Below are 25,116 nucleotides of genomic sequence, written 5' to 3'. Positions count from 1 at the left end.
AACCTATGTGATAACTTAATTTATTGCGAATATTACGAGTTTTTATTTAGTTTTCTGTTTTAAATATAGTATTGAAGGTGTTTAGAAGCTATTTATGTTGCATTGCTGTGTAAAAATTGTAGCGAACGCAAATTATGAAACATAACCTTTCATGCGTAAGTATTATTTTTATTTCTTTTGTTGTTTTGTCCCTTTCGGGTATACGCGTTTGACAAGTCTCCTTATTCCATTATTCTTAGTCTGAGGGTATAATAAACCATAGGCTTTGTCTGTGGTGACCGTGAGCAAAATAAAATAAAAATAAAAACGAAGTGTTACGTTAATAAAAACGAATTACATACTCTTTGACCATTAGTTTGACAGCTGACAAAAGCATTGAACATTGAATTGATTTTTCGAAAATGGTAAGATTTTTATTAATTTTATTGTTTTAAAAGCTTATTAATAATATAAATTAATAGTGCATTAAAATGTATATTGTTATTGCAGTCGCTAACAGACAAGATAACTATGCTAATGGCGCGGCCAGGGGGCGAAAATGCCCAAAAAGACGACATCCCCTGGTGGATGCGCTACGCTGGTCGAGGGCTGGGGACAGTTGGCAGTTTCAGTATGTACCTATAGTTTCATTGTTTACAGAACGCCCTCTGTACACTGTTAATGACCTAGAGTTTAAACAAATAACTTCGCAATAATAATATAAGAAAGGACATTAAATTATCATTGAATCCATATCTTATCAGCTCAGCTGGTATCCAAACAATAGTTGGACAGTCTTGCAAAAAGTAAAAGCTTTAAAAAATTTATAAACAATGATACATTTAATTAATGCAATGACAGCTAATAAGCTAATTTACATTTTACAAGTTCCGAACAATGAATTGTAAAATCAGTAGGTACTTTCTATTTCTATCACAGTCATATTTCTTAAAATTCTTCATTACACACTAGCTGATACCTGTGACTTCGTTCGTGTGGATTCAGGTTTGTAAATATCCAGTGAAAACTTTATTTTTGGGATAAAAGTAGCCTAGGTCACTCTTCTGGTCTTTGACTAAACCTATGCAAAAAATCACTTTGATCTGTTGCTCTGTTGCGATTTCATTGAAGGACAAACCAATAAATCAACCAACCAACACACTTTCGCATTTATAATATGGGAAGTGATGATTTTTTTGATACTGTTTCTGCAGTTAAGCAAATCGCAAGTTTGCAAGTACAGTATGCGGCTGAAAGTACATTACATAGACATTAAGAAGGAGATAGCAGATTTGTAGTGTTGTCCCTGTCATTGAGACCTACAAAACGTTTTACAACGCTTTACAAAGCCAAAATGTCATTCTAAAGGCTGATGTACATTACTTTCTGCCACACACTGTACTTTATTTGTTACATAAACAATAGTGTACGTTATTGTATAACATTTTCTTTATTCCGTTCTTTTAATACTACTACTAACTATACATATATGTACTAGTTTTCTTAATACTATAAATCAACTGAGTTTGTTTCATTCAATTGGTTGCAATAGAAGATGATTGCCTCCTCCCACCAAAAAATTAACTTCTTCCATTGACTTATAATTCGTATGGGCAGGGATATTGAACAAACAAAATGGCACCGACTCATTGGTGCTATAGCATCAATGCAACCTCAGTGACATCTGAATTTCAATTGGGTTGTTCATTTGGTCATTAGTATCTAAGAGGTGGCGCTGATTTATTTAGTTTCTAAACTATGAAAAATTGGGTTCCCTTGACCATATCTTGTCATTTATATCGATGAAATCTTAAATTTTTTGCATGTCTACATTTTGTAGTGTGTTCTACTTGCAAAATACTTGTAAAAAAATTGTTAGTTCATACTTTCAAACTAATACATAGTTAGAATACTTGAAATTAGCAGCTTGGAACGAGTAATGCAATTACTGTTTTATATAAGTATGGCATAATATTGTATGTACATCAAAGCTTTGAAAAGAGGAACTGCAGAGTTTCTTGCTTTGTTTTCTCGGTAGGAAAGGCAGTGGTACCAGTGGTAGATGCATTTGACGATTCAAAAGTACTTAAAGTTTACTTAAATAAAAAAATAATTTATTTATTTATTCTATTATTATTTTTTGGATTCAAATTCACAATCCTTTGAAAGGATCCAAACATGTTGGCTACTAAGTCAATTTTTTATCTATACTTAACTAATGTATTAATGATGTCAAAGATAAGAATTGCCTAAAATCTTATCTTTTTGTGTAAAGCATGAAAGATATAGGATGACAGCGATTAAACATGACTGTGGGAAATAAAAAGTATTTTTATTTAGGAAATGTTTTTATTTTGTTCTCTGTCTGTCTGTCTGTCAGGAAACCTACAGGGTACTTCCCGTTGACTTAGAATCATGAAATTTGGCAGGTAGGTAGGTCTTATAGCAGACATTCGGGGGAAAATCTGAAAATTGTGAATTTGTGGTTACATCACACAAAAAAAAAATTGTGGTCATGAACGAAATATTAGTATTTTCAATTTTCGAAGTAAGATAACTACATCAAGTGGGGTATCATATGAAAGTGCCTGTGATTTATTTTTATTTTTACGCATCATAGTTTTTGAATTACCGTGTAAAATGTCGAAAAAATACGACTGAAGTACGGAACCCTCGTTGCGCGCGCCTGACTCTCACTTGGCCGGTTTTTTGTATATATCAGTAAAACAAATATCAAATTGGATGAGTACCTAGTTTTGGAGACTACCTCCCAACACTCAAACTTTACATCTTATAAACTAACCTCTCAATCCTATATGTATTATACATACAAATACAAAATTCAAAGATTCATAATCAACTTTTTGATAGTTGTTATATTTGTAAGATCAGTAGCCTTATTATAAATGCGAAAGTGTTTTTGTTAGTTGGTTTGTCCTTCAATCACGTCGCAACGGAGCAACGGATTGACGTGATTTTTTGCATGGGTATAGTTTAAGACCTGGAGAGTGACATAGGCTACTTTTTATCCCGGAAAATTAAAGAGTTCCCACAGGATTTTTATAACCCAAATCCATGCGCACGAAGTCGCGGGCATCAGCTAGTATGTAAAGATACAATTGTTGTTGTTAAATGAAGTTTTTATTAAGGACTCCTTCACCAACTGAATACAGTGAAGTTAATATACTTATAAATAATGATAATAAATAAAATAAATAAAATAAAATAGCCTTTATTCACTGATACACTAGTTTTACATCTTATATTACTAACTAACCGTATTACTAATTTCTTATTTCCTATTATTTAATTATCCTATCCTACATAATTTATTCTAGAAAATTAGTAACACCAACAATTTACAGTTCAGGTTGTCCTCTTTGGACATAGGCCTCCTCTAGACTTCTCCATTTTTTCCTATCTAACGCTAAATAAATAATAATAGTTAATCCATTATGAGCGCAAACTCGCCGATAAACTGATGTGCAGTTTGGCGAAACAGAAATTGTTATATTACATGTGCATTATCTAAATATATAAAAGGAAAAGGTGACTCGACTGAGTCGACTGTGATCTATCAACGCACAGCTCAAACTATTAGACGGATCGGGCTGAAACTTGGCATGCAGATAGCTAGTATGACGTAGGCATCCGCTAAGAAAGGATTTTTGAAAATTCTACCCCTAAGGGGGTGAAATAGGGGTTTGAAATTTGTGTAGTCCACGCCGACGAGGTTGCGAGTATAAGCTAGTAATAAATAAATTAAAAAGAAAATACATCAGCAATGTAACTATTACTATCCTACGTGCTGTTGAATGCAAAGCCGACCGTGTCCATGTAATATGTATATTATTTTATATCTCCAGTTGCCATAATCCTCGGCCTCCTCAACTGCACGGGCATTATATTCCTGAACGTCAGTTGCCTAATAGCTGGCATCTGGCAAATGCTGGCCGGCTTCCTGGTGATAGTCTGCGAAGCACCGTGTTGCTGCTTCTTCATAGACTATGTGCAAGTCCTCTCCGATAAGGTGGAGTCGCGTCCTTATTGGAACAAGGCTGCGCTTTATATGGGGTAAGGAACTATATTGGATTGGACCTAGAGTGCTTGAATAAAGCCCCATTTTATACAGAGTGTAACCAGAACGCTAGTAAAAACTTAGGGCGGTTTCAGACTAGCGTTTTATACGCGCGTATGAGCTCGTTTTTAGAAGCGCATGTAGGCGCGTATAGGTGCGCCTTTTGGCACACGCTCAACTCGTACGAGCGTTGACGCGCTTCTAAGCTCGTTTAAGCGCGAGCCGCGAGAGACCACGCCGAAATACGCGAGTCCTGTTTTTTGAAGCGCGTAATATAGCGCGCGTGCAAGCGCGTATGCTGGAACGACCGTATACGCGCAAAAATACGCTAGTCTGAAACCGCCCTTAGCGTTATTGTTATAGCAATAACCATTTGCCTCATTTTGTCCACTGTCCAACGCTGCTACGGCGCCGCTGCGACATAACGTTGCGGCGCCGCACCGCTCGTGTGCTCGCTGATACGGCGAAATCTTTGCGGTGCGGCGCCGCAACGCATCGTGTGCCCCCAGTCTGAGTCGCACTTGACCGGTTTTTTAATGTCTTTGTTCCCCAGGCTGGCGCTGCCCCCGTTCTTCCTGTGCTTCTTCGCGCTGAGCACGTGGTTCGGCAGCGGCCTCATCTTCGCCACCGGCATCATCTACGGCATGATGGCGCTAGGCAAGAAGTATGTACAGTACCCGGCAAGAAATATTGTACATCGACCTTTAGAATGAGATTTGTAGAGCGTTGTCTCTGTCACTCATACCTATGTGACGTTTTGTCGGTCTCAACGACAGAGACAACGCTCTACGAAACCGCTATCTCTTTCTAAAGGATGTACAATATTTTCTGCCGCGTAGCATATCATTTTCTATTCAACAATATAATGGTTTTCAAATGTGGGGTTTTTGCTTTTACTAACACGTGTTGTTTTTGGATTAATCAATTTTGGAGATTTGTTGTTAAACTATATTTTTTTCAGTTTATATCTGAATAAAATTTGAATTTATTGGACTACTAGGTTATGCCCGCGACTTCGTCGAAATAAAATATTAAGTGCTCTAATTACTATTGCTTTTTAGGCCTAGCATATTTACTGCTCAATATGGTGGAGGGCATTCTAACTATTTTTTTCTCTAATGATTGTGGTGGAATTTAAAATTTTGCTTTCGGGAAGTCTCCAGTTCAGTTCCAGGTTTAAAGAATTGACCTCTTTGGTGATTGATTTAAAAAAAATCTGTCCATTTGTGTGCAATGGGTGAGGATATTGGAAACTTGTCACGAAATTTGATAGATCTCAGAGACTAATATTTCAAGTTAACGCCAATTGTGTGTAAATCTGCCATTCGGTATGGACGAGAGAGAAAGAGGGAATATTTTTTCCCGTTCATACCTCAATAGCTCAACAGGTAAAGGAGTGGGTTGAAAACCGAAAAGGGTCGACGGTTCAAACCCCGCTCGTTGCACTATTGTCGTATCTACTCCTAGCACAAGCTTGACGCTTAGTTGGAGATGAAAGGGGAATATTAGTCGTTTAACATGGCTAGTATTCTTTTTAAAAAATTCCAGGTATCCAGGTAGGATCCAGTTGCATAACAGGTAGTTCAAATTAAGTCACAGTTACCGTTAAACTATGACCACCAATAAAAATCAAATGGGTTGCACAAGTCACTACTCTATGATCATTAAGGTTAAGGGTATGGTCCATAGTTAACGAATCATTATGCCAACCATTTTGCGTTTATTGATAGTCAAAGCTTAACGGTAACGTGACGTAACTAACCGCCTGTAAGGATACGTATATTGACGCACAGTTCACGTCAACTTGAAAAATTACTAGTCTTTTGAAAGACTTCTCTGAAGTTTTAATTTTCGTGACGAGAGCTGAAGGGCAGTTACGCACTCATCCGATCCGAGCCCTTGAAAATACGTTCCGAAGTAGTCATAGAAGTTTTTGTATGGTAAATGACGTAGATAATTTTATATAGGTACGTATTTTTACGGATTGGGAGCGGATGAGTGCGTGATCGCCTGAGTGTGACTCGTGTACTAATAATGTGTGAGATAACACTGCTTGGCGGTTAAAGGTAAGCGTTCCTTGGTGCGTTTGAACGTAGCTTAGTAAACGGACAAACAAGTGGAATATCATTGAAATTTAGTGTGCAGTGAAGGAAAAAATCATGAGGAAATCCGCATGCCTCAGTTAGTAATGTACTCAAAGGCGTGTGAAGCCTGGCCAAACCGCACTTGTCTAGTGTAGTGGATTATGACATAAACATTATTCATAATAAAGGTCGTTTCACAATACTTGCGGTGTGACGTCGCATTGTAAAATTGTATGAGAACGCACAACGTATCGTGGAAGTTTACGATGCGTTGCCGCAACGCACAAATCTGTGGTGAGAGGTTGCACGACTCGAACGGTGCGGTGCCTACTTTCCAAGATGTCGATTTTAAAGATTTGCTTGATTCAGGAACGTCCCGCATTTTGAAATAAAACAATACCAGAATACAAAGAAACGTTATTAAAAATCTACAATGCCGGATGCGAAGAAATTTGCGAAGAAGAAAAAATTGCGGTGTGACTCCGCATTGTATTGACTCTATTGAGGTGCGACGTCTTTCTTGCGATGCGATATCGCAACGTAAATATTACGGAAAGGCCCTAATGTCAGACTAATACCGCGTTTAGCGAACTCAAGAGTTTATATGCGTTGCGCACCAAGGAACCCCTACGTTTACTGTCTGTGCGGGCTAGGGGTTCGCGGGATGACATGGCGGCGATGGCGGGCGGCGGGACCACGCCCCCTGGGGCCGGGGCTCCCATGGCGGCCTCGCAGGACCACACCGTCACTCTTATGGAGGACCCTGACGTGTGGCGCCCCAACTAAGGCAATACCCGCATTGGCGCGACCACTTTAGCTACTGCATGATTTGTTCCTAGTTCACAGCTAGCTTCTATCCATTGAGAACTATAATGCACGCACGGCACGGCTTGCATGATTTTTTCCATTGTATTGCTTGTTTGTTTTCCAGCGGAAATATGAGTGAGCGAATTCACACATGTTGTCAAATGTTTTACGACTGTGACTGCCGAAATTAACAATATCGATGTAATCTATCGATAAGTTACTAAGAAAGATTAAACTGTTATTTGTCTAAAATAACATACAATTTTATATGTGTTTATATAGGCATATAACGTTGCATAGTAACTCATCAACAGAGTTGATTCGCTATATTTTATGTAAAAAAAGAACAATTATTTCTAAACTGTTTTTTTAATTGGCTAATTACCGCATTTGGGTTACATTTGTAGAGCGCTATTTCTTCTACCCTCGTGCGGTTTGTATCTTCTATCTTTCTCATCAGCGAGAATGCATGTTATACAGCATGTTATATGAAGATAACATAATTTTATCTATGGTATAATATCATTGAATTGATTACTGATTTTGACCATTAATTTGATAAATCAAACTGCCATTCTCTGTCGCAAACAATATCGGTGGGATAGCCAACATTATGTACCTATACATAATATTGCGCTTGCGCTTTTAAAAATAAAGAGACTACGAAACAAAATTAAAGTTTGTAACGCTAGTTACGCAGCAACCCCTAACCCTAGGAAGGGGTCGCTGCGGCCAAGGAATCACCTAGTTTTGCCATCTATAATCGCTGCTGGGAACTAACTACATATAACAAGTTTTAGTTTAGGTAGGTTTTATTTTATTTTCCAAATTTATAAATAAAAAACTTGCTTTCTGCCTGTAATTTAGAAATAAGCAATGATGTATCTGGTTACTATCTTTTTGTGTATAATATAGTCATTCTTATAGTAGATATGCTACATTGCTTTTAGAAAACACTGTTCTTTGAATGCACTTGTTTTTATTTGTTAAATACTCGCTAGGGCCTGATTTCTTTAAGTAATTTATTTTTAGACCTATTAAAAAAACTGTTTACACTTTGATGAAAAATTACAAGATGAGCTCTCGTATCTTGTCGTATAAGTCTTGTATCTTGAGCCAATTGATAAAATTTCGTCAATAGTTGAAATTTGATTCTGTAGGATAGACTTTAAGCTATGTCCGCAACTTTCACGAGTTACTTCATGTATAAAACTTACAATTTGGCTTCTGCAGAGCGTCCATAGATGACATGAGGACGTCGGCGGCCAACCTCGAGGCGGGACAAGGCCAGCCCACCACCGCGCCGCGCGCCAACCTCGTCACCAACGAACAGCCTTTCAGCTTCACCGGACCCCCCACCACCAAGTGATAGTGACCTCCATTACGCTCTGCAGTTACACTGCTTGGAGACCTACTTATATTGGTTCATCTTTGTATATAAGTTTTTTTTGGAGACACTTATATTGATTAATTTCACCAACCAATGAACATCCTATCAGCTTCACCGGACCCCGTCACCAAGTGATAGTGACCTCCATTACGCTCTGCGGTTAGTCTGCTTAGAGACCTACTTATATTGGTTCATCTTTGTATATAAGTTTTTTTTGGAGACACTTATATTGATTAATTTCACCAACCAATGAACAGCCTTTCAGCTTCACCGGACTCAGTCACCTCAGATGATGGCCTCTATTACGTTCTGCGGTTAGACTGCTTGGAGACCTATTTATATTGGTTCATTTTTGAAAATGACAAACTTTTTTTAGCGTTTAAACTATCGTGAGTGATATTCATTATAAATATATGTATAAATCGGCTAAAGCTCACTTATTTCTTCGTAGAAAAATATAACAATCACACATATTTGTTAAAAAGTTAGCCAACATAGTTTGAATTATCGTGTAAAAAATATACCTACTGCATGAATGTTGAAAAAAAAAAGATAGGTATGATGTAATGAAACTGGTTTTTTTGTATAAATAACAGGTCGAGATGGCAATAGGGGTGGGGACTGGGAAAGCCCCGCGCTCCCGCTGCGGCATAGCGCGGGTATGCGGTGCGTCCCCCCGCCTGAACGCTGATTGCGATCTCGAGCTGTCGCGTACTATGCTTTATATATTTATGGGTTTATTGTTGTGTGACATATCCAAATAATTATTATGTGCGTGTTTTATATATGTGTACACAGATTGATATATCGCGACAGGTCGAGATGGCAATCGGGGATTGAGGCGGGGGACGCCCCGCACACCTGCGCAGTTCGCTCGCCCGCACCGAGTTAGTGCGGGGCGTTCCCTCCCCGATTACCATCTCGAACTATCGCATACTATAGGTATTTATGATGCGTTGAAATATTGCTTATTGTATACGTAAATAACGCAAGTGTTTAAGTTGCAATCATATTTATTACAATGACACATCAATGTACACGATATAATATGTTAATTGATTCACTTATACCTAGTTGATACCCGCGCCTTCGCCCGCGTGGATTTGGATTTTTAAAATTTCCGTGGGAACTGATTTTGCTTCTGGGTTAAAAATAATCCTAGGTCTATCTTTGGGCTCAAAAGGGCTAGAACCCAGAGCCATAAACCAGTTAAAAAATATAGGTCTATCTTTGTGCCAAATTTCGTCAAGACTCAAGATAAGTTCATTTGTTGAGCCATGAAAAAGTAACACAGACACGCTTTCGCATTTATAATATTAGTAGGATTATTACTTTTTGTAGATTATTATGCTCGTATCTTATCTATAACTTAAACGTATATTTTAGGATCACACTCAATAAAATATACTATCTTCATAAATGAAGAAAATATTGTTTTGGCGTATTGCATGTGAAATATATTATATAAGTACCTTCTCCCCCATATAAATCATTGTTGAAAAGATAATTTTCCTAAGTCACCTCTATTCTAACAGTGTTTGTTGTGTTTTGCGTGAATTTTTTACTATTCCTAGATTACGAGTAGGGAGTCGTGATTTGTTAGATCTAGGAGCATAATATTGTACTCGTAAATAAATTTTGGCAGTTCATTTTTATGGACCAATATATCTTAATATAGATTCGAAAAGGCATCGTTTGTAAAATAAACATTTTGATAGATTCAATATATTTTCTTGAGGAAACATAAAAATTGCTTGGTTATCACTTGAATCCGGTTCGATGGACCATAATTAAACAGTTTACGTAAACTGCTGGAACTATTACTCATGCGTTCACTATTATGTGAATTATATTTTCTCATATTTAAGTTTCGATTTGTTGCTTCTATGGCCAAAATAACTTGATTCGACATCTAAATAGCAAGATTTATTCCAGAAAAATTTCAATAAAACAAGGGAAAGCTAAACTGTTATTTTAATAGCTGTAAATACAACTTGGCCCTAAATGAAGTGTTTCAAATAATTTTTCGTAAAGTCCCATTATAATATAACATTTTTTGGATAATCGATAGATTATCTTGATTATTAGGATAAATGATTGATTTGACTGTATATTGTAATAATATTATATCATGTATAGAGGTGTTTTAGATAGTAAATAATTATAGTGTGACAATCGGGTTAATTCTGTTGTACACAATCACTAAACTAAAATAATGACTGGACTGTATGGCTATCTCTTGCATAATGCTACCTGCAGAAAAGGATAGTACTATAATAGATTTGTAAGACCTGGCACTTTTGTTTAGAGATTGTGTACAACAAAATTGGCCACTGGAATTGAAATTTGAATTAGGACATGCACATTGCACACCAGTTTATATCATTTTAAATTATTTTTTATTATGATTTAGACTGGATATTTTCCAGCTAATTGAATTTCTAAATTGAAACAGCGCACCCTTATATTTTATGAATGAATATATTTTTCTTTGTGCAAGTACATAAGTATACCTAATATTACAAATTATTGTTCAAATTTTTCATATCGGCTTTGACCTATAAATAACATACTTAGGGAAATGTAATTATTTATTAATTCGCTTACTGTTATTAGGTAATTAAATTAAAATAAATTATAACAAATCAAATTATTATTATTAGTTCAAATTCACTAACTTATGAAAATTAAATTATGCGACCAATTTTTTAAAAATTATAATTAAATATATTTCTTGGTTAAAAATGTAAATAGGTAATATTGAAAACATTCCATGAAGTCTTGATTTTTTTTTTATTTATCTCTATATATTCGGTATATAGATAAGACAATTTGCTGCACATAGTCTATTAAATTAGTATAGTTCTTGCACTTTACGAGTGTGCGTGAACTTAAGGTATTTTAAGTCGTATACAATATGAACATTGCGTAAGTGTGCATGTCGAACCAATCAGTCGCTCGCAAACGCACACTTTTACTTTACTCATACGACTTAAACACAAGCATGAGCCACGCGCACTTGTGAAATGTAACAATTATAAACATCTACACATGAATTTCAATTTCCATGATAAACTTTTTTTGAGTTTCTAGATGGAATGGTGTCAAGTAGCCTGTAGCCAGCAAGTTGTGAACGTGCAACTTTCTGAAGTTTCTAGATCTAGGCTATATTTCTCAGTAAAATACAATTTTCATAGTCCATTTTATATGCCACACGATTTTTAGGGTAGATTGTCTCGACTCATTGTGTAATCTTTATAATCATTATTACCATAAAAATTATTCCAATTATTACATAATTATTACAGTTTGTTAAAATATCACTGTTACTTATTGATATTTTTGTAACATAATAATAATATGTTAGGAGGATTTAAAATGGAGAAGTATTAATAAAAGACCCTAGTCTTTAGGTAAATGTTAACTTTAGGTTAAAATATTTGCTCATACAGCTTATAAAATACTTCATTTTTTGAATTGGTGTTGTCAGCTCACTTTATTTATGAATCATAGAGAAATTTTCCATCTGGTAACATTATAGGGTAACTAATGCTAGTTTTTGCGTGCTTCCTTGTTTTAAGCTTATGTAATAGGTTATATTTACTATTATAATTATTTGTTTTTACCTACTACTTATTTAAAATTATTTTAAGAATAATTGAAAATATTCCTTTTAAATGTAATTTTGTATATTTTAATTATGCTGTTAATATAATAGAATTTCGTTAATTTTTAGTGCCTGATACATTACAAAATTAGGATTTCTATTTTCTAATGCAAGCAATATTGAAAAATCTATTTACCATTAAATGTAGTTGTGAAACTTTTTATATTTTATGTTTCTATATTATTTCGAGAGTTGTAGATTTTCAATCGTAGTTAGGTATGTTACTACTGGTCACATAACATATTATATTTATTATTATTATATAATAAAATTGGGTACTATTACATTATGAAAATATTGTTTTTAAAAGGATAGTTTTTAACGTTTTAGCTATACAGGGTTGCCAAGTGTTGATTAAATTGAACGCAAATCTAGAATTACCAAGTCCAAACATGGTGCTTGGCTTTTCCACAGTGAATATTGTGAAAAGACGATAGTAACACTGAACTTTAGTTATTTTATGCAGGATTATGTATAATGATTTATATTGAATTCTTTTCATTGTGGATTATATTTAATAGCCATTGAAAATCTTATGTGGCAACACTGTTCATATATTAATACAGGTAGTTTCAAGTTGCATCAATAAATATAATTATGGTTATAAATAGTTGGTAGCTATTAATTAGTGCATTGTTTCTTGTCAATAAATGTTAAAAGTTTAGGAAGGCATATCTGTAATAAATGTGTGTATATTGAGATTTAGATCTTTTATTTCTCACTAGCTGATGCCCGCGACTTCGTACGCGTGGATTAAATCCGGTATTTTAAAAAACCTAAATCACGCAGTCGCGAGCATCGTCTAGTTTCTAATAAATGAAATAAGCTTACATCAACGACATAAATTTTACGGTAGGGAAACTACATTTGCTCCGACATGCAGAACTTTTTTTAACTGGAAGCTTATCACACTAATATTATAAAGGCGAAAGTTTGTGTGTGTATGTTTGTTACTCTTTCACGTCGCTCACATAGGACACCGCGTTAGTATGCGAGATTCTATGAAATACCGGTGTGTGACGTCACAATCATTTGACGTGCTTTTTTAGTTTAATAGAATATAATTTAAAATGGTTATTACACTTTAAACCAACAAAGGACGTGGATGGAAGACCCTCTAATAATCACTGAGAAATAATTTATTTTTGATGTAGTAAAATACCCAATTTGGCTGAAATTTGGAAGGTAGATAGATTATACCCTGGATTAACACATGGACTAATTATCCCGGAAAATCAGTTCCCAGGGGATTTTGAAAAATGAAAATCCACGCGGAAGTCGCGGGCATCACCTAGTGAATATACCTATATTTTCTTCAATTTAGACTAGTGCACAAAAGCTGGCAATAAATTCTTCTTAGCCAAAAAGCACAAATAATATCATAGTTACCAATTATTTCAGAAAGAGGCATTCTACATCTATCCATCATACATTCTAATTTGACGATTGTATTCCTCTTTCTAGTTCCTGGGATGTACCCAAGTTATCTCTGCATCCATTTTCATTAAGACAGGTAAATGGATGAGCCATGAAAAGCTGATAGTCACACTTTCGTATGAAAAATATAAGTATGGATTATATGATTTTCTATGAAAGTTCAAATAATCCTTCAAGTATTATAAATTCACTATGATAAAAAGACAAACTGCAACAAAAAAAATATATTTTAAGTAGAAAAAATATCATTACAATACAGTTCTTAATACAACTATTAGGTACATAGGTAATCTTCTTAATATAGGCTGTATTTAACCAGGGCCTGCTTGTTAATGTAAACCCATCTTTAGGGTACTTGTCTACTGAGTAACGTGCAGGAGACTAATCTATATTCTATATAGGTAGATAGATTACCTACTTGTACCTAATACAAGCTATTGTATGAAGACATTCCATGTTGTAGTTAGGTACTTGTATTGTAAATCTTATACACGATGCGCACTTCTATAAAGTTTGTTGTAGGCTTAAAAACACTCATGTTGCCGCTTGAGCATTTTTAAAACTCCAATATCACTATAATATGACTATAATAGAATACTCAGAATCGACAAAACATCCTATGGTAGTGTCTGTTTAAAAACAGCTCCCGTGATCGTCCCATGCCTCTGAATGAGGCACGCTTTGTTATCAGTCTCCAGGCACACAGTGGGCGGCTTCAGATTGGGTTGGATTTTACACGCCTGCTCCGATATAGCGACGATGAGGCCTGCGGAGTCAACGTGAGCGGAGCCTTTCGATGCCAGGCAAAGTCCCTGGTGATCCGCCACTAAACACCCGGCCACGTTTGGAGTAGACATGATCTCTTCAACCACTTTATCTAGCTCTTTTTCCATGTTTGGTTATCACTATTTAATAATTTTAGCTTAAATTTGATAGGCAAAAATAACTATAGTCACGAAACAAACAATGCATTTTTTTAAAACTGGTTTTACGGCTCTGGCTCTGGGTTTTAGCCTTTTTGAAACAAACAATGCAATATGCAGCAATGTCACAGATTAATATAATCTTAATCTAAATATATAAAAGGAAAAGGTGACTGACTGACTGACTGACTGACTGATCTATCAACGCACAGCTCGAACTACTGGACGGATCGGGCTGAAATTTGGTATGCAGATAGCTATTAAGACATAGGCATCCGCTAAGAAAGGATTTTTGAAAATTCAACCCCTAAATGGGTGAAATAGGTGTTTGAAATTTGTGCAGTCCACGCGGACGAAGTTGCGAGCATAAGCTAGTAAAGTATAATATTAGGAGATAACGTAGATAGAATAATAGGTAGATGTAAGTATTGTGTAACCGCGTATGAGATAGCGATAGCACGACGTAACGATGAATAACACGACAATTACCTATTACCATTGTTTAGTAGTCAATATTTGTATTAACCGATCAACAATATTTGTATTAAACGTTTTTTATGTGAAAACAAGTAAATAACTCATGAGAAAGACAATTACGCCATGAATTCTCAAAGTTTGTTTTGCAACTTCTTGTATGTATTCTTGAAAAAAACCAGTTACACGATAAGGGACAAAAAATAGGTTAGCTGCGTCTCTGTTTATCACATTAGTAACTTTATCTGTGTTCTCTTTTTAGTGCGAATGAGAAAGCAAACGTTTCTGCATCTACCTTTATTCATCATCCAAGCTACTAAATAAGGACTCTCCATTATTCTTTATTACTTCAGAGACAAATTATTTTCTTCTTCTTCTAGCGTTACACAGATTAGCCAATGTCAGGTTCTAGAATTAAGCATTTAGCATTCCTAGGATTCCACAGAGTCCTAACCTCGGTTCTTGGCGCGGCGGGTAGACCATGGGTAATATACCAGCGATGCCGTTGGTAGACAAGACATCATCATCATCATCATCATCATCATCAACCAATAGACGTCACTGCTGGACATAGGTCTCTTGTAGGGACTTCCACACGCCACGGTCTTGCGCCGCCGCCATCCAGCGGCTCCCTGCGACTCGTCTGATGTCGACGGTCCAACAACGTTCAACGACAAGACAGGTTGAAATAGCCATCGGAGGACCTATACCTACTTAAGGTGGGGGGATGCCCCGCACACCCGCACGTCATCCGCGTTTGCCCGCACCGGATTAGCGCGGGGGCTGTGAACCGTGTGCGGGGCGTTCCCTCCCCGATTGCCATTTCGACCTGACGCGTACTTTAATATATATGTATATTGACTAATAGAGTCAATAATAGAGTAGATAAAAACTTCACTCGATTAAAAAGCACAGTGTTTCATTTGACCAAAAAAATTTCCCTCTTCTGTTTTCAGTATTAATCGATTTAAGGTTCGTACGCACCTAAGCGGCGCGGCGCGGCGCTTCAGTGAGCTTCACGTCGCGGCACAGAGCTTCAAAATATCATTTCTATCATTTTGTATGGCGCATATCGCACTAGAGCGGCGCGGCGCGGCGCTTCACCGCGCGTTGCCGCGCGGCACGGCTGGAGAGAATATTTTGAAGCGCACCGAAGCGACGCGCAGTGCAGTGACGCTAGTGCGACATACCCAGCGGCGCGGCGCGGCGCTTCAGTATGCGTACGTCGCTCGAATAAGATACACGCGCATCTTGTTAGGTATTTAAAGTACAGGCAAGAATCGGCAAGATAGACCTCAAAATAAATAACGTAGGTTTAATTTTTGACACATGACGTGTTCCTCATGCTCTTAGAAGTATATCCTCAAAGGTCCCAACCCCTAGGAAGTCGGCTTCCCCCCTTCCCAGTGTCTAAATGTATAAATGTCTCTCCGAGCGTTATGAGAAAACATCAATGGTAAAAATAATCCTGATTAAATAACTATAATATATTATGTACATAATATTATACCTACCTACTTCATCTAGGTAGAATTAATAGTTTCGGAAATATGCCTACCTATTGTTGTACTTGTGTTTATATTATACTAGCTTATGCCCGCGACGTCGTCCGCGTGGACTACACAAATCTCGAACCCCTATTTTACCCCCTTAGGGGTTGAATTTTCATAAATCCCTTTTTAGCGGATGTCTACGTCATATTAGCTAGTTAGCTAGCCAGCATGCCAAATTTCAGCCCGATCCGTCAAGTAGTTTGAGCTGTGCGTTGATAGATCAGTCAGTCAGTCACCTTTTTCTTTTATATAGGTATTTAGATATAATATGTACCTGTGTTTACCTGCCTATTTTATATATTCTATTGCACATAAAACAAAGACATTTTGCGAAAATGCTTTTTCTAATGTAATTTCCACAGAACCTAAGGGACTAGCTGATGCCCGCAACTTCGTTCGCGTAGATGTAGGTTTTTTAAAAATCCCGTGGAAACTTTTTGATTTTCGGGATAAAACTAGCCTATGTGTAGGTACACATAGGCTACTTTTATCCTACAGGGTATAATCTATCTCAGGTATATAGGTACTAGTAGGTGATTCCCGGAAATGTGCTCACCTATAGAAAAATCTAAATCCACGCGGACGAAGTCGCAGGCATCATCTAGTTGCATTTTTTTTTAGATTTTTAATCCCGTGTGAACTCTTTGATTTTCCGGGATAAAAAGTTGCCTACCTCTGTCAATTCCCGGAATGCAAGCTACCTCTGGTCCAAACTTCATATAAATGGGCCTTTAACAATCCTGTGGAAATTCTTTCATTTTCCAGGATAAAAAGTAGCCTGTCCTTCCCCGGGATGTAATTCAACTTTGTAACAAATTTCATCAAATTCGGTTAAGCTGTTGAGCCGTCAAAAGCTAGTAGATAGACAGACAAATACACTTTTGCGTTGATAATAATATAAGTATGGATATGCATAAATATTTTTTTATAATTTCCATAAAAACTATCATCATCATCATCATCATCAACCAATAGATATGTCCACTGCTGGACATAGGTTTCTTGTAGGATTATATTACCGACCTGTGTGGTATACCTATTGTTTCTAATGTAATTTCCACAAAAACTATTAGGCAATAGCATAAAGAATTTTGTCTTCGACATTCTGAAGTAAATGTGAAATGGTACAGAGTCATTAAGAAGGCGAGGAAACAAAATGTGATATCCTTCTTGATAGCGTGACTTTGGTATGTCAGCAATCCATTTCTTCTTCTTTTTTAGGGTTCCGTACCTCAAAAGGAAAAACGGAACTCTTATAGGATCACTTTGTTGTCTGTCTGTCTGTCTGTCTGTCTGTCTGTCTGTCTGTCTGTCTGTCTGTCCGTCTGTCTGTCAAGAAACCTACAGGGTACTTCCCGTTGACCTAGAATCATGAAATTTGGCAGGTAGGTAGATCTTATAGCTGACATTTGGGGAAAAATCTGAAAACCGTGAATTTAGGGTTAGATCACACAAAAAAAAATTAAATTGTGGTCATGAACTAATAATTAGTATTTTCAACTTTCGAAGTGAGTGACTATACCAAGTGGGGTATCATATGAAAGGTCTTCACCTGTACATTCTAAAACAGATTTTTATTTATTTTTATGCATCATAGTTTTTGAATTATCGAAATCATACGAATGTAGTACGGAACCCTCATTGCGCGAGCCTGACTCGCACTTGGCCGGTTTTTTCTCTTCGATAATTCGTTCTTCTTCTGCACAACAAAGAAATAATAATCAAATCCTCTTCACTGTCGCTCATCTTGCGACGTTGTTGCTCGTACGCGAACGGGTGTAAAAGTGACGCGCAAGTGACGCGAGCTGCCGCGTACTGAAGTTGTAGTGCGGTAGGCACCGTCGAGCGGCCTGAGGTGAAGCGTTCTGCAGTCGGACTGAAGCGCCGCGCCGCGCCGCTCAGGTGCGTACGAACCTTAAGGGATGCATTTTAAATGCACGAGTAGAACACCCACGTGTCAATTTCAAATACTTTTTTTTATAAAAAATATTGAAATTTGAGTGATATTTTCATGAAAAAAAATTAAAAATATTCTTGAAACTTAACTATCCAAGATATTTATTTCAGATAATTATAGGCTGATGAAACATCTTTAGGCGCATGTTTTCCACTTTTTAATTTTGGAAAATCACCTCTGGAAATAAATATCTTGGATAGTTAAGTTTGAGGAATATTTTTAATTTTTTTTCATGAAAAGGTCACTGGAACTTTAACATTTTTTATAAAAAAAAGTATTTGAAATTGACACGTGGGTGTTCTACTCGTGCATTTAAAATGCATCCCTTAATCGATTAATACTGAAAACAGAAGAGGGAAATTTTTTTGGTCAAATGAAACACTGTGAAAAGTTACGAAATTATTCTATTGAACTTTTTAAACTGCAAAAAGCAGACATTTCGCTTGACTCATTGCACAATAATAATTAAGTGTTATGATTAATAAGAATGTTTTAAAACCGGTGTTCGAATCTATAATTTGAAGAGCTGGTGGAAAATGATTAGATAGATATAGTCCGCGACAGGTTGAGATGGTAATCGGGGTATGAGGCGGCGGGGGCGGGGGGGGGGGGGGGGGGGGGGGGCGGGGTTTGGGGGGACAGTCGGCGGCTTTTACTGACTGAACATAATACTTTAGCCTGATTTGAGATACGAGTAGGTATTTGCGAGCCAGAAATAGATCCTTGTGTGCTCTTGTCAAACTAGGGCGCGTTTGGAACCCTCGCAGCTTTAGTTTTAAGTTTACGTATTAATTTATCGTTTACATAATCAGTTGACAATCAGAAAGTGTACAATTGTAGGTAGTAGGTACCTAGGTATTTTGAATAAAATATGGTTTTGAGTATGACTTTGATCTCAATATTAAGCCTAGTTTAGGTTTTTGAGGTTTAAGACATTTATTGTTCCATAAAGGAATTTCCACTTAGATGGAACTTACAGGCTATGTTATTAAAAAGTGGGTTGCAATAAATACATAGTAAGTAGATAATCATAGTTCGGACTACATTAGTATTTTAAGTCGAGTAGCAAGTAATTTAGTAACTGCGAACGATTTTGGTCCATTAGCAAGTATTTTAGCTACTCGCTACTCTACTTAAATAGTACTGAAGTAGTCCGAGCTAGCCTTAAAAGCCAAGCTTCTCTAAAGACTACGTGTTATAGCTTTTTACTAACCAGGATGGATCAGCTGAAGTGGAGGGTGACAGATCATATGCTCCGAGACACCCACGAAAAGTGGAGTACCCTAGTGACCCAGTGGTACCCACGAGACGGGAAAAGAACCAAAGGTCGGCAGCAAAGATGTTGGGAGGACGAGCTGAAACTAACAGCTGGTCTATTCAGAAGGGTGGCACAAGACCGGAAACACTAGCGAGAGTTGGAGGAGGCCTTTGCCGGCGAGGCACTCAGAGCTAAGAGACTTTTTGTGATGCAAACAACTGTACCTATTATAATTTTTAAAAAATTGTAAGTACCTAGTTACTCTGAAATAAAGGCTATTTTTATTTTTGTTTTATTTTATTTATAGCTTCTATCAAAATAACTCCTGTAAATATCCTCCCAGCTCTTGGAGCATAAAATGTATGTATTTTCTGCGCTGAGTAGTCGATTCCCGAATGTCATCAAGGCAAGCGGGTTTTGTAGGAGTTTGCATAGTCAGAGTTTGAGTCAGCGCACAATTTCGCCATGTTCCAAGTTTTGCTGTATTGCCTGTTGGTCTCGTTGGTTATACTCGCCTTAATAGAGACCCTTAAGTACTGTAAAAGAGGTGGAGAGAAGAGAATAAGCGAGTTTATATGGAATGGTAAGTCAAATCAAATCAAATCAAAATATTTTTTACTAGCTGATGCCCGCGACTTCGTCCGCGTGGATTTAGGTTTTCAAAAATCCCGTGAGAACTCTTTGATTTCTCGGAACAAAAAGATGTCACTCTCCAGGTCTTTAACTATACCTACCCATACAAAAAATCGGTTGAAAAAATTCAATGTAGCGGCTGTATGGCGCCAGTTTCAAAAAAAACCCGACTGTGGTTTATTTACTAGGTGAAAAAATTCAATTGTTTTCACCTAGTAAATAAACCACAGTCGGGTTTTTTATTTGAAACTTTTTAATCAAGCACCTACCCACTTGTTTTACAGTATTTTAGCTTTGTAACTGTATAAGTTTTTATAGTTAGGCCATAATATTTTAATGTCAATGAACTTAATGTAGGTTGACGAGAAGATTAATTAGTTAATTTTTAAGCGATTAAAATCTTATCCGGACGAGTTTGACTGGTGTCTGGAGAGGTCATGTGGTTTTGTTGTATTTAACAAAGGCCGGCCGCACATTGGTAGACTAGCGGTACGCAACTGCGACGTGCGACCGCAATACGCGATAGACATAGAAGTCTGTGGTCGTAATACCTATGAACAAGTACCGAAAGTTGAAAATATCAGTATTTATATATAACTAGTTGACACGCCCCGGCTTCGCTCGGGTGGAGTTTAGAAAATTGAGGGGGACGTTGAATTAAATTTTTCTCTCCGTAAGAACCATCCTCGTACTTCAAGGAATATTATAAAAAAAGAATTAGCGAAATCGTTTCAGCGGTTCTCGAGATTTGCGATCAGCAACACATTTAGTGATTCATTTTTATATTATAGATATCCGTCAACGGCTGTACTCACGTGTCTAGTCGACGTTAGCCCGACTAGTTTCGAACCCATCCGGGGTCCTTTTTCAAGGGAGTGAGTTCACGCACGCGTCGCGGATGAGATTGACGGATATTATATATAGGTACCTAGGTAATGGAAATCACTTAAAAGTTTATCAGTATTTGTTCATGAACCCATTTTAATTTTTTTCTTGTGATGTAGGTATCTAACACCAAATTCACTGTTTTCGGATTTTCCTTTACTTGCGCTATAAGACCTACGTACCTGCCTTTCATGATTCTAGGTCAACGGGAAGTACCCAGGTTTTCTTGACAGACACGACAGACAGACAGACGGGCGGACAGACAACGAAGTGATCCCATAAGGGTTCCTTTTTTCCATTTGAGGTAAGGAACCCTAAAAATATCGAGAGGGATGTCCCTTTCCAGACAGACGGGTAGACAGACAACGAAGTGATCCCATAAGGGTTCCTTTTTCCATTTGAGGTAAGGAACCCTAAAAATATCGAGAGGGATGTCCCTTTCCTCTAGAAGAGGAAAAGGAGGATGAAAATTAAAGATAATGGAAAACAAGCGCAATAGCACAGAATATGTAATAGTACTAGCAATAGTGAGGAGGAAAGAGAAAGAAGCTCAGAGAGAGAAGTTCAGGCAAAGGGCCGGTTGTTTCAAACCATTGGTCTTCGTAAGATCCGTTCGTTAAAATTTAACGGACGTAGACGAACTTTAACATCTGTTAATTTAAGTGCGTTGCTTCATTGTACAAAAAACTGTTCGTCATTGTTATTTTGGTTGCGAAACTAACCCTAAAAATTAACTTACTTCTCCGTATCCTTTTCTTATTTCATTTTAAGTATATTAAATTATATACATAGTTATTAATATTGCTACTTCGCATTTTAAACACTTTTTCTTTCTTACAAAATCTTCAAAAAAACTATCATTAAAAGCTTTGAATTAAATTGATTCCATTATAATTTGTAAATAAAATATTCCGTTTGTAAGAAGTATGAAGTTACGAACTGATTTGACGATCACCAATGGCGCCAGCACTGGTTAACGTAAACGTAACTTTTTAACGAACGTTAGCGCTAATAGATGCTGAATCAACGCTTTTTCTTTACTTACGTTCGTTAGCGCCATATTTAAAGGTTACGTGTCCGTCAAAGTTTGTTGAAACAACCGGCCCTTAGTGACGACGTGACTTGAGACGTCGCAGACGGTCGCAGTCGCGACGCGCTGCCCATAGATTAATATGTATATGGCTCTGCGTCAAGGGCAATACGTGCAATTTATAATTTAAAACCGCGCGATTCCCTACGAGAGATATTTAAGGAAATAGGTATTCTTACAGTAGCTTCTCAATATATTTACAATAATATAATTTTTGTACGACAAAACATTCACAGTTACAAAAAAATCAGTGATCTCCATGATAGGCAAACTAGAAACAAAAATAAGCTAGCTACTCCTGCGCTCCGCCTCTGGAAGGTGCGAAAGTCATTTGTGGGAATGAGTGTAATATTTTATAATAAAATTCCACAAGCAATTTTAGACTTGCCTTTACACAAGTTTAAAAAATGTGTTAAAAGTATGCTCCTAAAAAAAGCATATTATACAGTCGCAGACTATGTAAACGATAAAAAAGCTTGGATTTGACTCGCTCCAGCAATGCACGGGGCTGCAATGGCTTGTATAGTACGGTATAATAACATTGTAAATTGAAAAATTAAAAAGAGCAACCGCCGAGTTTCTTGCTGGTTCTTCTCGGTAGGAACGGCATTCCGAACCAGTGGTAAATTAAACCTGACTATTCATAAGCACTTTTAAAAAGTTTACATGAATAAAAAAACATTCTATTCTAAACATTCTATTCTATTCTATTCTATTCTATTCTGCCTTACCGGCGCGGCGGCGGCGGGCGGGGTGATAACGTATCTCGCGACAGGCTTAAATCTCGCGATCATTGCTGTCAAACTTCCGGCTAGAGAAAGACAGCAATAGCCACACAGCTAAATGAGAAGAAGAAGAGAGACAGCAAATCGCCACACATGACATTTTGTTCCTGCGCTTCTTTTGCTTGTACTCAGGTGGAAGAAGCGCCGCGCCGGAATAACCAACTCTTAGTTTTCAGATGTGATGTGTGGCATAGTTTTGTAAATAAAGGTCTTTTCTTTCTTTTTTTTATTTTTTTCAAATGAACTGTCGCATTGGTACTGCTGTCGCGTTGCTGTCGCTACTGCAACGTTTTACGTAATCACCCCGCCGATGTGTTCAAGTTTTAACGTTTACGAAAATAGCTCGTAAAGTAGTTCCAATCATTGCCAATTGTTTCATTAATCAACCGAACTCAGACCAGTGATAGCGTCACAGCAGCCTATACCGATCATAAGATGACCTCTCTCGCGCAGTGGTAAGCACTGTGGTCTTATTAGTGGGAGGTCCCGGGTTCGATTCCCGGCAGGGGTTTGGAACTTTATAATTTATAAATTTTTGGTCTGGTCTGCTGGGAGGCTTGGCCGCGGCTAGTTACCACCCTACCAGTAAAGCCGAGCCGCCAAGCGATTTAGCGTTCCGGTACGATGCCGTGGAGAGACCAAAGAGGCATGCGTTTAATAAAAAAAAACTGCCATATCCCTTCCAGGTGAGCCCGCTTCCATCTTAAACTGCATCATCACTTACCAGCAGGTGAGATTGCATTCCCCTTGAATCTACTTGAATAACTTGATCTAAATAAAAAAGTGTTAAAGTGGCTGTGTGCTGTAGCGGTCAGTTCAAAGTTCAAATCCCGGTTCGTGTTATTTACGAATTTATGGCAAAATTATCTTAGATGACTGGGAAAAGACTTTGGCTGTGGCATCTTATATTTTCACGGCAAATTGTAAAAACTATAATATTGCTATATATTCGTAATAGACTAATTGATTGGTGCCATAATGAAATAACCGTCAATAATAATAAGTAGGTATACAGTTAAATAGCTTTATAAAAAAATTTATTAGCTGAAAGCAAGATAAGCTTGTTGTAGTATCTTGTAGTGTAACCCTGTAGGTTCTTATTATAAAAACTTTCATCGGGTTCAGAATTTCTTAATCACAATAACCATTGATAAACAGTCAGTGACAATAACACTTTATTTTTATTTTCAGAAACTTTGAAGAATAATTTTGAAGCCGTCAAGGTCGGAAATGATGAACAGGCGCGGGCGCTTGATGAAAAGTTACATGATAAAAGCAGTGAAATCTTATAAAATTAAGATGATCCAACCCATCAAACAGTGGGGCGATTCTCTTGTACACAATCTCTAAACTAAAATAAAATAACAGGCGGGTGCAGCGGCCATCAGCGCCGAACAGGCCACGAGGCGCAAATATGAAAACCTCGATGGGAGCTTCGTATTCGTGCCCTTTGGTGTGGAGACCTTGGGGCCGTGGGGTCCGGGGGCTCGAGGTCTTTTTGAAGAAATTGCGAAAATAGTTATCGAGTCAACCGGGGACCCGAGAGCTGGCAGCTACCTTGGTCAAAGAATTAGTTTGGCCATCCAAAGGGGTAATGCTGCCAGCATCTTGGGTACAATGCCTCGCTGCGGTGGTCTTGATGAGGTTTTAGGTTTAATTTAATTTATTTTAGTTTTAATGTAATGTTGTTTTTTTTTTAGATTTAAGTTTATTATAGTTTATTTGTTAATTAATTATATTGTCTTGAAATAAAATAGGTAATAAATATAATGCTTGTACCGTCAAAAAAAAAAAACAGAAAAGGATAGCAATAGATTTGGACGTGCCATTTTAGTTTAGTTTAGAGATTTTGTACAACGGAATTAGCCACAGTGACTTGATAAATTTAAAATTTATTCATCACAACACAAATGTCTGTGAGATAAAAATATAGACTTTTTAAAATTAAGTAGATAAGGTTGTCTTTGGGTAGAATATTTTTTTAATTAGGTAGGTAGAAACTTAATATTTATTTTACGTTAGGACATGATTATTAGTTATTGTTGCAAGGTTGTGTTGAAAATAAAAAATTGAATTTTGTATGAAGTGTCTCATTTGAGATTACTAAGTTTACAAC

The 25,116-nt window shown here is 37.0% G+C and overlaps 3 protein-coding genes and 1 long non-coding RNA gene across 5 annotated transcripts in view; 2 read left to right on the top strand and 2 right to left on the bottom strand.

Annotated features, from left to right (window-relative positions):
• Positions 1-312: 312 nt before the first annotated feature.
• fwe (Calcium channel fwe) lies at positions 313-12,706 on the top strand. Of its 2 annotated transcripts, XM_034971082.2 has the most exons (6): positions 313-404; positions 490-610; positions 3,846-4,053; positions 4,611-4,721; positions 6,795-6,928; positions 8,182-8,322. In XM_034971082.2, exons 1-5 carry the CDS (start codon positions 402-404, stop codon positions 6,925-6,927), a joined length of 576 nt encoding a protein of 191 aa, XP_034826973.1. In that variant the 5' UTR covers positions 313-401; the 3' UTR covers position 6,928; positions 8,182-8,322. The 2 variants fall into 2 exon arrangements, with proteins under 2 accessions (XP_034826973.1, XP_034826910.1); XM_034971019.2 differs by lacking the exon at positions 6,795-6,928 and having other exon boundaries at positions 8,182-12,706.
• Positions 12,707-13,651: 945 nt separating this feature from the next.
• On the bottom strand, positions 13,652-14,434 carry Lamtor5 (Late endosomal/lysosomal adaptor, MAPK and MTOR activator 5). The gene has a single exon (XM_069505359.1). It carries the CDS (start codon positions 14,333-14,335, stop codon positions 14,060-14,062), a length of 276 nt encoding a protein of 91 aa, XP_069361460.1. The 5' UTR covers positions 14,336-14,434; the 3' UTR covers positions 13,652-14,059.
• Positions 14,435-20,001: 5,567 nt separating this feature from the next.
• Positions 20,002-25,045, top strand: LOC138402825 (uncharacterized). The gene is made up of 3 exons (XR_011237169.1): positions 20,002-20,190; positions 24,192-24,319; positions 24,873-25,045. It is a non-coding gene; the product is annotated as an uncharacterized lncRNA (long non-coding RNA).
• Positions 22,828-25,116, bottom strand: part of LOC117984634 (sodium/potassium-transporting ATPase subunit beta-2-like) — a 176,072-nt gene continuing 173,783 nt past the window's right edge. Inside the window, exon 6 of the mRNA XM_069500909.1 lies at positions 22,828-22,898. Within this exon, the coding sequence (XP_069357010.1) occupies positions 22,843-22,898 (56 nt within the window). The 3' untranslated portion in view covers positions 22,828-22,842. The remainder of the gene's footprint in view (positions 22,899-25,116) is intronic.

This window comes from Maniola hyperantus, chromosome 1 (assembly GCF_902806685.2).
Source record: "Maniola hyperantus chromosome 1, iAphHyp1.2, whole genome shotgun sequence".
NCBI lineage: Eukaryota > Metazoa > Arthropoda > Insecta > Lepidoptera > Nymphalidae > Maniola > Maniola hyperantus.
The sequence above is the reverse complement of the archived record's forward strand: the minus strand, read 5'-3'. Positions and strand labels throughout refer to the sequence as shown.

Coding starts and splice junctions, on each gene's coding strand:
- fwe (XM_034971019.2), top strand. Junction 4,054..4,610: donor AAGGCTGCGCTTTATATGGG/GTAAGGAACTAT, acceptor TTTGTTCCCCAG/GCTGGCGCTGCCCCCGTTCT. Junction 4,722..8,181: donor ATGATGGCGCTAGGCAAGAA/GTATGTACAGTA, acceptor TGGCTTCTGCAG/AGCGTCCATAGATGACATGA.
- Lamtor5 (XM_069505359.1), bottom strand. CDS start 14,335: ATGGAAAAAGAGCTAGATAAAGTGGTTGAAGAGATCATGTCTACTCCA.